Here is an 18,231-nt window from a genome sequence, read left to right as displayed (position 1 = left end):
TTAAAGTTCCCTCCAAGCTGTATTTTTATTATTCAGAGTTTGACAAAATTCAATAGAATATTGAATACAAAGAGATAGTTCTCAATCTAGTTTTTAATCTAAGTATCGAGTCCCTCATGAATAATGGGTAAGTATGAATCTCAGGGAGAGAACAACTATAAAATAGGAAGAGAGATGGATGCACAGGGAGAGAATGTGTGTGATGAATAAATGGACAAAGCCATAAATAGACAGCTATTTAAGTAGACAGACAGACAGACAGATAAACATATACATAGTAATGTCTTTTCTTAATCGCCCTATTGTTGTTGTTCATCCTTCATACTTGAAGATCAATGACATCATGATATTGGGATCAAGGTATAATGTGTTCAACTATAGCTGCTAAATTTTATAATTCAGAAGACTGTACTCTAGGTGGGACAGAAATCGTCCATTCAGTACAGAGTATTTATAAAACAAGTATTGTGGGGTCAGAATCAAGAGGTTCAGATAAAAGGTTCACACATATATGCATTGAAATAGAGGTTACATGATGCAGTGAAAAGAGCACTGAACTTAGGGTAATAGTGTCTGGCTATTCTTTTTCTTCTTCTATAAACTTTGAACAAAACACTTCATCTCTCTGGATCTCAGTTTTCTCCTCTATTAACTGAGGGAATAGCACTTGATGCCCTTCTAGCCCTTATTTTATGATCTTATCAAATCCTGATTCTAACACTTTTTTGGAACTAAGAGCAATGACATCTCATTCCACCCAGTGATAGATTGTAGCCAACTTGTATGACTTGAGGATTGATTATTAAATTTTCAGTGTGAGCATTTATATCTTGGACAATAGCAAACACTATATTCCAGGGCTTGATTTACTGTTTTGTTGTTTCTCTAGACCTAAAAAATGATGAAGAAAATATGAATAATGCAGATGAATTTGTAGAAGTGAGTCATGTGTACTCCTTTACTCCTAACCCAGCTCAGAGTCAGTTGTTAAGTACTTGCCAGAACACTCCTAATATCACCTCTCCAATCATTAGTATATCCATTGTAGTAAAATGAAAATGAAAAGCACATTGATTTTGGAATCAGGAAATTTGGATTTAAATTCTGAATTTGCTAGGAACTACCTGTATAATATTGACCAAAATCCTATTATCTGCAAAATGGTGATCTTTTATTTCAGTATCTTTTAATTCAGTACCTACTATGTGCAAGACTCTGAAACAATATTCCTAGCATTATGTTTCATAGGAAAGCTCTTATAAATCTTCAAATGTTATATAAATTAGATTAAATGGTGATAATTAAATTAATGGAATATAATTTTCCCCTCATTCCACAGATTCTGATTTACCTCATAATTTATTACTTAAATGACAGTTATTCCTCTTTTTCTTGCTGTGCGTGATTTGTGTGTGATTTGATTGCAATACAAAATACAGAGATGGCTCTGGGAATGTCTGGTATGGTGGTCAAAACTAACTTTTCTTGTCCACAGTTTGATTTTAGTGCCTTCAACTTTTTTTTTCCCCTGAGGCAATTGAGGTTAAGTGACTTGCTTAGGGTCACACAGTTAGGAAATGGTGCTCTATCCACTGCCCCACCTAGCTACCCCATCTTCAATTTCTTATTGAGAAATACCAGGGAAGCAGATATATCATTGAACTTGAAGTCAGAGATTCTAAGTTTCAATCTTAATATCATCATTTAATTGGATAAATCACCTTTTCCTTTTTGATTTCAGTTTACTCACCTGTAAAACTGATAGCAATATTTGTGTTCTCTATATCCCAAGATTGTAATGAAGAAAATGTTTTGTCAAGCTTAAAATACTGGAGGATTAGGAATTTCTACTTAAGAGAATAATAACTGACATGGAGGTTCTCATGATCTTTCAGCCTCTGCCCTCCTGTGAAGTTGAAGGTACAAATAGAAGCATGTATATATTACAAATAAGGAAACTGAGGCTCTGAGAGGTGAGATCGTGAATACCAGATTGATAAATTTTGGCAACTTCTAGCTATGTATTGTAGTTTTTTGGTAACTTAATAGTTAATAGCTGTAAATTATCTACATTTGGGATATAGGGGAAAAGTCACTGAAGTTGGAATCAAGAGAGGATAATTCAAACCCAAGCTCTTTGCATAAGTCCTTCTCTGAATCTCAGATTCTTCTATAAAAGAAGAGGGTTGGACTAGATAGCATTTTTTCAGCTAGACTTCCTCAATTAAAAAAGATACATCAATTTTAATTTCAAGACTAGCTAGATAGTGAAGGCTAACAAGTATTAATAGCTAACAATACAAAAAAAAATTTTTAGACTGTTTTAAGGCAACAGAGCACTTCCCTCACCTTATGAGGTAGATGGTACAAGCCTTACTAGTGAGAGAACTGAGACTAAAGGGGATAATGTGACTTGGACATAGTCATAAAGTGCTTATGTACTAAAGCAACAATTCAAACTCAGGTCACCAATTCTAAAGCCATTACTCTTTCCATAATTCCATCAGAATCTATAATTTCTAGATAGCTCTCTTAAGCTGCCAAAACCATTTGGTTCCTCATATGTTCTTCACTCTTAATAATTAGAAATCTTAACTCTCAAATTGTCATGGCATTGCTCAAGAAGTTTGATCAAACTCTGCTAGAGACTGGCAAATTTCAGAAAGCTTAATGCCAATTATTCTTTCATTAAATAATAATATTTATAATAGTTTTGAATTCAAATTCATTTCCCCCAATGCAACCCCACCAGCCAGTGACTGAAATATTTGACAAGGTGAGACCCAGTGGGAAGAGTTTTAATAATGTATATATTGCAGGATAGAAAATTCCATGAAGATGACATGTGGTCAATTGGACAGACCAACCATTTTGTTCTAATAACACATGGCTGCTGGATTTCCATTCTTGCCTTTCTGAATCTTATGGTTGAGCAGCATCTACCAATGGGAAGGATCAATATCACATTCTGCCTGGAAGCTTTGTGTTCAAGATGAACCCTCTAGGGAATGACAAATTCACATATGTATCTCTTGCTGCTCCGGCAGGACTCATCACTCCACTTTCCTTGAGCTGCCTGGGAAAACAAGGCACAGTTTTCCCTCTTCCCGCCATTGGGCTGTGCACGATCCCAGTTGAGGAAGGTAATGGCTATACCATTGACATCAACAAATTTGCCTTCATTGACCATGTCATTAATCCCCAGCCAAAAATCATTAATGCCTGGTAGACTCTTTTTTCCATAATCTCTCAGAGCATTAGTTTCATCGCTGTTCCTAGGAATGACCAGGGTTCCTCCTTTGGAAATACAATCCTCATTTGCCTCATGGAAGTGCTTGGAGACATCAGATGCCAGGTAGCATTTTTTATGTACTTTCATGCCTCGGAGGCAGACTGTGAAGAGAGTATGATTTTAAATACATAAAATAAAATTACAATAGAAGCCAATTATGTTGAATATAATTAGCAAAATATATTTTAAGATAAATTCATGGACCTTAAGTTAAGAATCTATTCCAAAAAAAAGTCTTAAATATGGAGATATGTTTAAATGGATTATACATATTTAACCTATGTCAAATTGCTTGCTGTCTTGGGAGAGGGGTAGTAAGAAGGAGAGGGAGAACAATTTGGAACATGAAGTCTTACAAAAATGAATGTTGAAAACTAATTTTATTTAGAAAAATAAAATGCTATTGAGGAAAAAAGATTTTACATTTATATCTTCAATACTTAACACAGTGCCTTAGTCACAGAAAGTATTAAATGCTTTTCATTCTTTCACTTCCTGGATGAAAAACATAGTGTATGATGCCAGGTTCATATTCAAGTTTTTTTCATTTTGCTAAGGTCTTCATGGTAATAACCTTTAGGAACTCAGATAATTTCTGTCATCGTATTCATAGTAGATTAATTTTTTTCACTAAATGAGTGGAAATTAAATCTATTTTTATTAATTAAATATAAATTACATATATATTCAGTATATATAAATATAAAATTCCTCATTTTGAATTTTATATTTATTCCTTTAAAAAAATCCTTCTGAATACCATCAAATAATCAACTAGTATGGTGAACAGGATGTTCAATTAGGAGCCAGGACTCGAAGGTTCCAGTTCCAGTAATTCTAATGAATTGTGAGCTAAGGCACCTTCATTTTCCAGGATTCATTTCTCTCATACTATTTTTCTATTATCTGTTAATAATTTTGTTTATTATTTTATTTACTAATATTTATTATTTCTCATAATTTTCTCTATTATTATTTCTAATAATACTTTCATTTGGCATAAGAATGGAGGTGATGTTGAGACCCCTAAAAAGGGGTCTCAACTACCAAAGAATAATGTTCAATAAGTGAGCCATTGGGCTGAAGCCAGAAGCCAGGCCTTGATGTAGAGAAAAAGCTGATTCTTAATTTGTAGATAATTGACTACAGAAAAATAGCAAAGAAACTCAGGCTTGTCTATGACCAGGGATCTTTGGGCAGGAGCAATGGAAAGAGATGGGCATGAGAATTAAGTTTGAATCCCAGATCTGACAATAGCTATATGCTCTTGAATAAGGCAGGTCCCTTCCCTTAGTCTTGATTTTCTCATTTAGAAAATGGCTATAATATTTCTTTCCTTTCTTACCTGAAAATGCTACAATTTGTAAACCACAAAGTGCTGTGCTGGCACAAGCAAAGGAAGCTGGTGGTGCAGTGGATGGAACACTAAGACTGAGCTTAAGAAGACAAGCTCATGACCTTAGACAAGTACAAGTTGTGTGACCTTGTGCATGTCACTTAACCTCAGTTTCCTCAACTGTAAAATGGGTGTAATAATAATTCCTATCTTATAGGATTGCTGTGAGGATCAGATGAAGTAATAATTTAGTATAATCAGTGCTTAGCACATAGTAGAAGCTATATAATTGTTTATTCCATTCCCATTATGTATGAATCATCTCTGTTTGCTCTTACAGATTTATTTCTTCTTGGTGTTGAATGATAAGGATATTTTTAGCAATTCAGCTTTTGAAGGCTCTCTTCTCATTTATTGTGGTACAATGAAAAAATCTTCAGATTTGAAATCAGAAGATGTGAGTTTGATTCTGAGTTTTCTTTCTTTCTTTTTTTGTGAGGTCAATTGACTTGCCCAGGGTCATACAATTAGTAAGTGTTAAGGATCTGAGGCTGGATTTGAACTCAGGTCCTCCTGACTCCAAGTCAGTGCTCTATCCATTGTGCCATCTAGCTGCCTCTCTTTTTCTGCAAAGCCATTTCTTATCTTTTAGCTGTAGCTATAGCTATAAAAGCTTTAGCTTTTAGCTATATAAACTTATAGCTTATTCGCTAATATGTAACTTATATATATAAGCTATAGTTTATCTTTTAGCTTTGTCATCTTGGTCAATCACTCAAGTTGATTAAATTAAATGAATACAGTGAGCCAGACACTGTGCTAAGCACTGGGGATATAATTAAGAAAAAGAAGACAGTTTTGTAAAACTGGGGGGGATTTGTTGATTTCTAAGGTTCTCTCCAGCTCTAACATTTTGTGACACTTTGGTCCCAGATCTTTGGTGACATCTTGCACCTTTCAGCAACAAGTCACCCACGACATACATTCTTACCTGTCTGCAGGGCTTGCATTTCCTTCAAGGCATTTACTTCTCTCCAGAGCTTCTCCACCTGTGTTTTTAGGTCACCATCCTTTTCTTTTGTGTACATGACAAAGACATAAGACAACAAAACAAGGATATTGAAAAGTAGTTTTGCTGAACAAAGATGCCAGTAGGCAGTCACAAAGGAAAATACCTTGATTCATATGACCCACAAACAAATGGTCTTGATAAAGTTTCTTTCAAGAACTTACATGGGATGATACTCCGTGACATTTTGGGCCACTTTCTCTCACTGAGACTCAGTTTTCTCTTCTTTAAAATGGGAATAAAAATACCTAGGGTTGTTGTGTTACTTTCTTCTCTAACATACTTAGTTTCTTTGTAAAAAGAAATAAAATTCTCATTATCTACTTAATGGAGTGATTGTGAAGTGTAAATGAAGCTTGTTTTGTTTGTAATCCTTAGATTATATGATTTAGAGCTGGAAACTATGATAAAGATCATTTCATCCAACCTTTTTTTTATAGAGAAATGAAGTTTTTTGCTCAAGGTTACATAGAATTGGAATTCAAAACAAGTTCTCTGATTAAATACAATATTTTTTGCACCACATCAGATTGCCTGTTAAAATACTGTTCAGCTCAGTTCTATTATTGTTATTATTTTTTATAATTAATGTTGGGATATAACATCCTTCATTGAATTAATTATTCATGGCCTGTAGCAGGTTTAGAATAGAGTTACATACATTATAATAATTATTGAGCCCCCAACTGTGTACGTAATATTTTGCTGTATACTGAGGTCTCAACAAAGTTTAAATAAGGTTCTATCCTGATTGTCAGGGAATTCAAAGTTCAGTTGGGACAAGCTGTATCTTAGCCACAAGCATGACCCTATAATAATGATACTATTAACTTGCATGTCTGTGGTGATTTAAGATTTATGAATTGCTTTCATTGCAATAACACTTTGAAATAAGCAATTTGTACTCTTTCCCTTACAGTTTTGTGCAGAACTTTGTAATCTGGCCTCAATTTTGTAAGCCAAAAATACTCATACCTTACTCAATAAATTCCAGCATCTCTTTGTTTCCTCTAAAATAAAAAATAAGCTCCTTTGTTAAATTTTTAAAGCCCTCACAATCTAGTCCCTATCTAGACTACCTTTCCTGGATAATTCAAATAGGAAATACTGTCAATCAACTGGCAAGTTTTCAATAGCTAGCATTTATTTAGAGCTTAAGATTTGCAAAGTGCTTCACAAATATCATTTTACTTTTTCCTTAGAACCTTGGGAGTTGTGTTATTATTATTCTCTGTTTTACAGATAAAAAAAAAAAACTGAATCAGATAGACGTTAAGTGACTTGACTAGAGTGACACTCTAGCTGTGTCTAAAGCCAGATTTGAATTCAGGTTTTTCTGACTCCAAGTCCAGTATTCTGTCTCTTCTACCCCCTTGCTGTCCCCTTTTGTACCTGTAGGCACTGGGGATACAAATACACTGAATGAAACAATCCCTACTGGCTAAGAAATTATAGTATTACAGGAGAGACAACAAGGACAAATATATATATGTGTAGATACATATATATGAGTATATATAGGCAATGCATTACATAGATTCATTATATTTTAAAGATGAACAAATTATAGTACATATTATAGACACATGTATTACATAGATTTATTATATGTTATGTATAATTTAAATTATAGTACATATTTATGTATATACATATAACTATATACATATAAAATATAGATATATAGGTATGTATGCCATAAGTAAAAAAAAAAAGAATAACAATATTAAAACAAAATAGTTAAGAAAGGGAAGACACTAGTGGGGGATTGGCAAAAAATTCACTTGGAATCTTCTGCTTGAGGTATATGTTGAAGGAAGACAATGACTGAGACAAAGAGGAGAGGCAGGGTTTTCTAGTCATGGGGATGTGCAAAGACATAGATTGCCGTGTGTGAAGAACTGAGAGAACATCAGTTTGGCTGCATGGAGGAGAAATGATGTCCAATTGGCCTGGATGGATAGTTTGGAGCTATATTATGATGGCTTTAAAATTAAAAAAAAAAAAGAGCTTATTTTTGATTCTAGAGAGAACAAGGAGGCATTGGAATTTACTGAGAATTTTTGGTTTATAACATTGAGGCCAGATTACAACGTTCTGCACAATTATGTAAGGAAAAAAGTATAAATATTACAGAGTACAGCAATTAGGAGGCCATGTGACAGCAGAAAGCCTTCTGGATTTAGAATCAATAACTTGAAATCCCAGGCCTGTCACTATGAATAGTCTCTTACCTCCTTTTGGCCCAAGTTTTACTATATGTAAAATGAAGCCATCAGACTGGACAATCTCTAAAGTCCCTTTAAGAATTGTGATTTAGCTCTATGAAATATGAAATAAATTTTTTTAGCTCTATTATTTAACATTCATTGGTGGAAAAGGTTGCAGACCTAACCCAGTAATTTTTGTTGTTATTTAGTCATTTTAGTTACGCTAACTTTTTGCGATCCTTTTTTTGGTGGGGGGCTGGGGGAGATTTCTTGCCAAAGATCCTGGAGTGGTTTATCATTCCCCACTCCTATTCATTTATAGATGAGGAAACTGAGGCAAGTATGGATAAGTGATTTGCCCAGGGTCACACAGCTAGGAAGTATCTGAGGCTGTATTTGAACTCAGATCTTCCTAACTCCAGGCCTCAGTCTCTATCCACTATACCAGTAATAGATCTTTCTCTTCTTCCATGTCTTTTAGACTTTTCAGTAAGGCTAATGGGTATTGTTTAATTTTGTTGTAATAGTTTTTATTATTTTACAAAAATATAAAAAAAAATCCATGAACTTGGAGTCAGGATTGACAGTTTGGTTATCTTAAATTAGATGAGTAACTTCAGCTAAGTCACTTTCCCTATCTGAATATCAGTTTATCTATTTGTAAAATGGGAATAATAATTGTTATACTCACAGTTTTATCATGAGGAAAATACTTTACAAACTATAAAGTACTAGAAAAATGGAAAGTAATTTTTTTACCTCCATTTTAGAGATAAGGAAACAGTCCTAGAGGGATGAAGGAATTTGTTGAGTATTGCAGACTTCATAAAAGGTACAGCTGAAATTAGAATCTAGTTTTTTTTGGCTCCAAATCTACTGCTATTCCCATTACATTAGAACTGTCAGGGATTTGAACCAATAGAATCAGCCTTCCTCACACTAGGCTGATATTCTTTGCATCAAACAGGGTGTCAGCCAAATCAGGGACAAAGCTAAGCTTTGGGATGAAATTTTGTGGGTACCTTGGGCAAGTTCCTTCATCTATCTAGACATTAAATTTTCCATTTGTAAAATGATATAGTTAAACTAAATGCTCCAAAATGTCCTTTCTACCCTCTAACATTCCATGTTCTTGTTCTAAGTTTCTGCCCATATTTAACAATCTATGTTATATAATCTAAGGTCCCTTTTAACTCTATTAGTTATCCTTCCAGTTCTAATTACTCTTAGAGAATGTTAGAACTGGAGGCAACCTCACGGAAGCGTTATCCCAAACTTCATTTTACAGGTCAGAAATCTGAGAATCAGAGAGGAGAAGCAATTTGCCTCCAAGATCACACAGCTAAAAAATGGCAGAGCCAGAGCTTGAAGCAAGGTCTTCTTTCTCCCACTGAAATCCTCTTTCTACTCTAATCTCTCTTTATGTGTTGTATCCCATCCAACTCTGTTATTCTATGGTCTGGGATTCATGTGGTGTAAAGTATATAGTTAAAGCCCTAGCGACCTGTTTCCCAGAGCTGAGTCTTGAATATGGCTATTTTTCACCACTCAGACTTCCCACAAAGCCTCCTCTGTATCAGATGACTGTGGTTCCTATCCCAAAGAACTCCCACTTAGAAGTCTCAGTTTCTTTAGTCTAATGTTGAGAGGTTACAAAAAAAAATCATTTTGGGTATAAAGACTGACCCTTGAATGGGCCCATTTTAAGTTAGGGGCCAAAAAATTATCTACTTTAGTCACACATAGAGATATGACTAACAAATACACATAAACATTGCTGTTCTTCCTCATTGTCTGGCCTCAGACATTACAGCAGTCACCATTTTGCAGATTCTTTAATATAGACAAAATGGAGGTTATATAAACTTGCCACATCATCTATTTCTCTCTACATTCATTCTTTTCTTTCCTTTCTCTCTAGCCTCCTTCTTGCATTCTCTAACAAGGAGATGTTAGAATTGGACTTGAAGAAAATACACTGGCAAATATAAGATTGCCCAGAAAAAACTTAGCTTCTAAACACTTAAGCCCAGATTAGTATTTATAAAAATAGGGAATTGGGGAAAGGATCTTTATAATTATAGAAAAGAAAAGTATAAATGATTTGACTTCTTCACACATTTATTTGGTGTCACATGTGGATACTGATTCTATTCTTTTTTTCTTTGTTTTTATTATTTGTAATATGTTCAATTGTGGAGTTAATTGTTAATGAAAGAAAATTGACAAGGAAACATAAGAGTTACCTTTAACTAGGAATTCTCTAAAGATTAGAGAATTATTGAAAGTAATAGAGAGAAATTTTGATCCTTTCCCTTGCCTTGATTCTTTGGTAATTTTCCCCCTTAAGATATTTCTTAAAAAAAACATCCAGTTATCAGAGTTGGAAGGGGCCTCAGAGCATCAAATGTTAGAACTGGGAGAGATTTTAAAAAAGAATATCAGCATTGGCATGTTTATATTCTATGTTCTAAGTTCCCTTCCAACACTTTTATTTCCCAAACTTCTTAATGTATGAAGGAAAATGGTTACCTTTCACTCTACGTTTGCTGTGTTTTCTGGCTTTTAGTTTGGCAGGCTGGCTTTGATCAATGAGTAAAATAATGATGAGGATGAAGATTCCAAGTCCATTATGGGCCATTTCTCTCCAAGAAGTATCAGGGAACTCAGGAGCAGTTAGGAGCAAATGGTGCAGCTGAATAGTCCTGGGCTTTATAAAAATGAGCTAGAGAAGCTGGCTCTTCTCACCCATGAAACCAGTCAAAGTGCTTCTGTTGGCTGGAGTATAAGGTGGCTCCTTGTTCTCCCTCCTCAAGTTAAAAAAGCTCATTTTGGCTACATTTCTTGGCTGATTTGCATTTTGACAGATGATTTTTATACCTGGTATATCACATTTGACAGTTTTCCTCCATTACTTCCTTACTTCCCAAAATATTGATATGTTTGAGAAACCTATTTTTTAAGTATCAGACTAAATTTCTGAAACTAATGGTACTAGGTAATAATCAAGATAATAGCTCTTATTTAGAAGGCCCTCTAAGATTTACGAGACCCTTTTCACATAGAACCATATGAGTTACTACAAATATTAGTTTCTCTATTTTTCAAGTATGGAAACTGAGGCTAGAATTATAAACTAAATTGTCTAGGATCATAAGTGTTAAAACCAGAACTCCAGTTTACATTCTCTGATTATAAATCCAGTGTTCTTCCAACTATAACACAAGGTCACCAGCATATCTGCCTCTACTTATTGAAAAAAAATATAATTGTAGAACTTAGAGCTCAAAGTGATCTTAGAATTCACTTAGATAACACAAATCAACAAGTATTTATTAAGTGCCTATTGTGAACTAGACACTGTTCTAACTATTGAGAATAAAAAGAGAAGCAAAAAGAAACCTTCTCATCTTCAAGGACCTTATATTCTAATTAGAGAAAATAATATATAAAAGGAATACTGATGGGAGAGGCTGGATTGCAGTCTGTGAAAAATGAAGAAATGGCTAGCCAGAGTCTCTTCCTTAAATGGATGTGCTTGGAGAAGCTTCTACTCAGAAGAAGGGGCAGCAAAGGCAGAAGAGAGAATTCCAGGGCTGAAGTAATCTTCTAGTATGTAGAGTTTTCTGGGATATAATGGAGGAATCTAGATGGTAGTCTGGTAAAAAAAAAAATGAACTTAGTTCATGGTTTGAATTTCTACATTAGAAGATTAAAACCTAAAAAAGGTAAGTGATTTGCTACAAGTCATTCAGTTTTTGTATTAGTCTACTATGCTAAGTGCTGGGGATACAAAGAAAGGCAAACAACTATTTTTACCTCTCAGGATTTTCCATTCTAATGGGGAAGAGAGAACATAAAAAGAAAAAAAAATCCAATGTGGATTTGGGAGTGAGGCATGATGAAGTCCTGCAATAAAATAAGAAATGATAACTTGGCTGTCTGGGGCATCTTCCTTAAATGTAGTATATAGGAGGAGCTCTTCTTTAATGTCCACCCTCCATCCTCTCCAATCAGAGGATGACAAGAGCCTCAGAGGCAGGAGATATATTGAGGAGGTGTACATTTCAAAGATTTCTTGAGATCGTGATGAAATCCAGAAGAGTCAAGTGAGAAATGAAGAGATGGTTGCCCTGAGCATCCTTCTTAAATGGAGTATCTGAAAGGTCACACATTTGTAAGTAGAGTTTGGTTGGGTATGTGAACCCAAGTTTCCTAACTCCAAATTCAGTGGGGGATTTTTCCCAATGAACTTACCTCAATTCATCCTTCTTTCCATTTCCCAAAAGTCTGATATGAATCATGAAAGAGGATAGCTGGGGTTTCACTATATGCATATATGCATATAGGGACATTTAGATATGTTGAATTAGGGGACTTTCCCTAAATACCCTAGGACTCATGGGGAAACTTTGAAAACAGATACATTACGGTCAGAAATCTTTAACTTGCCTTTTCTTCTAAAAAGCAAGCATGTCATCCCACAGAGAAATATTTATTTAAAGGCTCACACATAAAATTTGCAGAGAAATGTGTTTTAATGAAGTAAGGTAATAATGAAATTGGATAATAATAGTAAAAATAGCATTTATACAGCATTTTAAGGTTTGCAAAGTTTACAAATGTTAATTAATTTGATTTGAGTTAGAAAGCACATTCAAATTCCAAAGGGTAAGGTAGCTCTCTCTTTTCCTCCTATTAAGTTTAATTCTGGACCCAGTTCACTTTACATCCATAGAGTCTATCCGAAGTTAAACTGGTGGACTAATTCTATGGATCCTACTTCATATCATAATTAAGACAAAAGTCATTTGTCATTCATTTGTTTTTCCTATATAGATAATTACAGTCAATTCATGTTTCTGTAAAAACAAAACAAAACTTATGAAACTTATCTAGGATGTTCTGCAATGTTCTAGAGGTTGATGAAATCAGAATAATGTCATTCCAAACCTTCTCATCTGTAAGAATTCCTTTTTCCATTTGGATTCCTTGTGGCTCTTCTCTGGAACAAACATCTATCTCTGACACCAATATTCTTCATATGACTATCAAGCAAAGAATATCACAGTTAATGTTGTTAGTTGTTTAAAAGGCAATAGTAGAGAGATGTATAGTAAAGGAGAGTGGCCTGGATTATATTACCAACTACCAAAAAAGAACTATTAAGAATAAGTGGCAACAAAAAGAAGAATATTATTGGAGTGTGTAAGAGTATAAGAGTGCTAATCATGTAGTGATAGTAAAAAAAAAATGTGAAGCTCTATAAAGAGATCTAGAGGAAGCATGCCGAGTGAAACCCTTCTGGAAAATTTATAGGAGGTCATGGCCAATTGTTGCAGAGGATGAAAAGACCATGTATTTGGCATACATTCTGTGCCTTTATAACAATGTACCAATGTGCCAGGATAATAATGTACCTAAATATATAAATGTATTATTATATAACGTATAATCAAACACACAATAATTTGATATTGTACTATATTTGTTGCATTTTTATTATTTTATATTACATATAAATAATTCAGAATATATAAATATGTTAAAATAATAGCGATATGTCTAAATCTACAAGATCCTGGAACTATTAAAGGGTTGAAGAAGGAGTGAGTTCTTCATCACTTTCGGAAGTATTCAAAGGGAGGCTGGATAACCATTAATGGCTTGTTGTGGATCTTAGAGGGAAATCTAATTCAAATTAGACCAGGTGATCTCTGGGCTTCTTTCCAACTCTAGGACACCATGATCCTAGGTAACAAAATGAACATTGCTGTAAATTTGGGGATGGATCAAGGTTGTCTTTGGATTAAACACTTCTCTTTGATTCAGCAGCTGTTTTTACTACATCTTTTAAAATCTTTTCCTGGGAAAATCCTGTGTAATGATGATTTCATGGCATGGAAAAGCAGCAATGGAAAAGGTTGAGTTTCTTTTGCATCTGGGCTGCATTCAAATAGACCAGCTTGAGACAAGGTTTCCTTTTTCCATAGGAAATCCACAGATATTCACCACCATCACCATCATTACTCTGCAAACATACTAGACACAGTTTTTGGGTCTGTTTTTTTCCCTAAAAACACATGTTTAGAAGGAAAGCTGGTGTAATGGAAAAATGTCAGAATTGAAGTTGAGAACCCGAGGCTTCTGTTTTGAGATGGACACTACCCAGCACTATCCTAGACAAGTCATTTTTTCTCATTGTTTTTTCCTCCACTATAATTAAACAGGAAGACATTGGGCTAGAAAATCTCTAATTGACATTCAATAAGTATTTATTAAGTGCTTGCCATATGCAAGGCACTGTTAGGTACAGGAGTTACAGTGTATATACAGACAAGTGAATACAAAGCATACGTTGGCTGGTTGATTTGTGTTGGTTGTCCTTCGTTCTCATCACTATGTTACAGTTGAGTTACAGTGTGTCTAACTGAGCTGATCGTACCAAGACAAGCTTAGAATACTCTCCCACAGATTGGGCACAGGGCCATGTGAACTTCTGGGGTGGATTCTCTAATGTTGCACATCTCACATTTCTTCTGAGCTAATTCAATTCTGTTTTTGCTGATAGAGGGCACGGCATACTGAGTGCCCTGTGCCAGTGTCTCTCATGTCATGCAATCAATTCTAAAGTTGAGAGAGATCTTGAAAGTGTTTTTGCACATTTTTCTGAACACTACTTGATCACTTGCCCTGTGTGAATTCTCCATAAAATATTCTTTTTGGCAAGCATATGTTTGATATTCAAATAAAGTGGCCAGCTCAACAGAGTTACTGCACTCTCTACAGCAGACTTTGAATGTCTGAGAGTTTAGTTCCAGAAAGACTCAGTGTCTACTATCTTATTCTCTTCCCAAGACAATATAGATGGAAGAGATTTAGTTCCCTAGCATGGCACTGATATACTGTCCAGATTTCACAGGTATACAATGAGGTCATCACAATGGCTCTGTATACTTTTAGTTTGGTACTCAGATTTGAACTTTAGTCTTCCTGATTCCAGGTGCAGCTCCCTAAGCATCATACCACCTAATGGAAATTAGGGATTTAAAGAGACTATAAAGTAAGATCTATGATCATCTTTAAAATGGAGATAATAATAGGACCTATCTCCTGATTTGTGTGAGGATAAAATGAGAAAATATTTATTAAGTGCTTTGCAAATCTTAAATATATATATATATATATACTTATGCTAAGTGAAATGAGCAGAACCAAGAGAATATTGTACCCAGTAACAACAAGATTATGTGATGATCAATTGTGGTGTACTTGGCTCTTCTCAACAATGCCATGATTCATATAGGACTGCTTGCCATCTAGGGGAGGGGGTGGAGGGAGGGAGGGGAAAAGTCGGAACAGAAGCGAGTGCAAGGGATAATGTTGTAAAAAAAAAAAATTACCCTAGCATGATTCTGTCAATATAAAGTTATTATAAAATAAAATAAAATATTTATTTAAAAAAAATGCCATGATTCAAGGCAGTTCCAATGGACTTCTGATGGAAAGTACCATTTTCACCCAGTGAGAGAACTATGGAGACTGAATGCGGATCAAAGCATAGTATTTTCACTCTTTTGTTGTTGTTATTTGTTTACTTGTGTTTTTCCTTTCCCATGAATTTTCCCCTTTTGATCTGATTTTTCTTTCATAGCATGATGAATATGGAAATATGTTTAGAATAACTGCATGTGTTTAACCTATATTGGAGTGTTTGTTGCCTTGAGAGGAGGAAGGGAGAAAAATTTGGAACACAAAGTTTTATAGAGGTGAATGTTGAAAACTATCTTTGTATGTATTTGGAAAAATAAAATACAAAAAAGGCAAGTCAAAGGGGTATATAACTTGCTATTTTTCACAGATGGGGTGCATGAGAATACTATACAAACATGGCTGAAGAGATGGAGGTGTGTAAGCATCAGATAACCTCTCTTATTTGAAAGGACAAATGAGGGTCAAACATACATAAACACATACATACAGACATACACTATTTGGTACAGAAATTCATATTCAAGAAGGAAACAAACAGGGCTACTGAGGAGGAAGAAGTTAAGAGGGAAAGAAAGTTGGAAACAAATTTACTGATGGTGGAGACAAAAGTATGATAAAGCCTAAGAGAAGAATTAGAATCTAAGAAGAGGGTTACGGATCTTGTATCACCTTTTATAATTAGCAAATTGCTGAAAAATTATGAAATATGAATCTAATGGAATACTATTATACCCTAAAAAAATGATAATTTCAGAGAATTCTGAGTAGGATAAATCAATGCAAAGGGAAGAGGGGGGAAATAAGGAGATAAAGAAAAACAAGTTAAGATTTCTGATCAATGTAGTGATTAACCATGTCTTCAGAAGACAATAAAACATGCTACTTAATAAAGTGGTGATAGATTTCAGACGCAGAAGATTATTATTTATTACAAAAATCTTCCTCTCTTTTTTAATGGGGGAGTGATTATCAATAATAATATCAAAAAAAAACCGAGGACTATCAAAACCTTTTAAGAAATGGACGGAAGAGAACAACGAAATTCATAAGGGAATATAAACAAGCAGGAGGGTTTTGGAAATAATGTGGATGACTATTATAGAAATGTTTTGCATTTGCAATATAATCTATATTAAATTGCTTACATTTTTAATGGGTGTGAGGGGTATGAAAAAGGAAGAAGGGAAAGAATCTAGAACTCAAAATTTAAAAATCAAATGTAAAAAATTGTTTTTTTCATGTAAGTGGGGAAAAATAAAATGTTAGATACATTTTTTTAAAAAGAGAGTAATGTGTAAAATTTATTGTGAGCTTTTTTAAAACAAGTAGTTTGAAATAGAACTTCATAATTTCATGTAGAATCTTTTTGTGTTCTGATATGTGTATGGAAATACTTCTTTTGTTCTTAAAATTAAAAAGAAACAGATACTATTTAAGTACCTACCATGTAACAGGCACTATGTTGAATGATGAGACTACAAATACAAAATAGATTGTCCCTGCCTTTCTGGAGTTTATATTCTTTTTAAAATTAATTTTTAAAACTAACATTTATTTTCTCTCCCTCTTACCCCAAAAGAAAAGAAAATCCCTGTAACAACTATACATAGTCAAGCAAAATAATACATTGGTCATATCAAAAAATGTATATCTTATATTTCTTATTCTGCATATTTAAGCCATAATTTCTCTGTTAAGCAGGTAGGTAGCATTCTTCACCACTGGTCCTCTGGAATCTTGACTGGTCATTACTTTGATCAGAATTCTTAAATTTTTCAGAATTGTTCATTTTTATAAGGTTGCTGTTATCATACAAATTGTTTTCCTGGTTTTTATTGCTTCATTCTGTACCAAATCCTACAAGTCTTCCCATGTTTCTATGAAGCTGAAAGAGGGAAAGACAATACTTCTAGAGACGTGTGAGCTAGAAAACATCCAGGGAATAAATCACAACAATGATAAGTGGATATGGTACGTTTGAAAGTCTAGGGATAAGTTCTAATGATTTTGTGATGAAGAGAGCCATCTACACCCAGAGAGTGGATTGTAGGAACTGACTGTGGATCACAAAATAGCATTTTTATTCTTTTTGCTGTTGTTTGCTTGCATTTAGTTTTCTTTCTCACTTTTTCCCTTTTTGACATGATTTTTCTTATGCAGCAAGATAATTGTATATATACATATATTGAATTTAACATATATTTTAACATGTTTAACATATATTGGATTACTTGCCCTCTACTGGAGGGAATGGGAGGAAGGAGGGAAAAATTTCCAAGGGTCATTGTTGAAAAATTATCCATGCATGTGTTTTAAAAATAAAAAGCTTTAATTTAAAAAAAAAAAAGAAAGTTTAGGGATAGCTAGACATTCTAGGTTCTCAATTGTCTAGTTATCCCAAGACTTTTGAATGTACTATGTGTCAACCAACTTTCTGCCATGTTACTTACTGTCAAAATGTCATTTCCTCCCCTCTTTACTCCCTACCTTTTCATTTGTTATTCTGGGAACAGTAATCAAATTAACACTACCTCCTATCAAGGGATAGTTTCTTGACTGCCCTGACTCTATTTATCATCGTTGCAACTTATTCATTCTCAATCCTAATTGGGGAAGAAGAGCATTGCTTACTATCAGTAATACCAAAAATAGCATTACTCATCCAGGGCAGGGCCAATTGAGATTGATTAGGGAGGATGCTGTAGCAGTATCAGGATATGAGGGAAGAAGATAATCAGCTGTGCTCAGTGATGACAAAACATCCGGATTTGCTAATGAAATACACTACTTCCCTTTGACACCTAAGGAAAAACAGTAGGAAATGGGCTCT

General features: G+C 34.3%; 1 protein-coding gene across 1 annotated transcript; it reads right to left on the bottom strand.

The window, feature by feature from the left end:
• Positions 1-2,802: 2,802 nt before the first annotated feature.
• CLEC3A (C-type lectin domain family 3 member A) lies at positions 2,803-10,563 on the bottom strand. The gene is made up of 3 exons (XM_051975109.1): positions 10,440-10,563; positions 5,620-5,703; positions 2,803-3,393 (listed from the first exon to the last, which is right to left on the bottom strand). Exons 1-3 carry the CDS (start codon positions 10,546-10,548, stop codon positions 3,002-3,004), a joined length of 585 nt encoding a protein of 194 aa, XP_051831069.1. The 5' UTR covers positions 10,549-10,563; the 3' UTR covers positions 2,803-3,001.
• Positions 10,564-18,231: the final 7,668 nt, after the last annotated feature.

The sequence above is a fragment of the Antechinus flavipes genome, chromosome 2, assembly GCF_016432865.1.
Source record: "Antechinus flavipes isolate AdamAnt ecotype Samford, QLD, Australia chromosome 2, AdamAnt_v2, whole genome shotgun sequence".
Classification (NCBI taxonomy): Eukaryota; Metazoa; Chordata; class Mammalia; order Dasyuromorphia; family Dasyuridae; genus Antechinus; species Antechinus flavipes.
The sequence above is the reverse complement of the archived record's forward strand: the minus strand, read 5'-3'. Positions and strand labels throughout refer to the sequence as shown.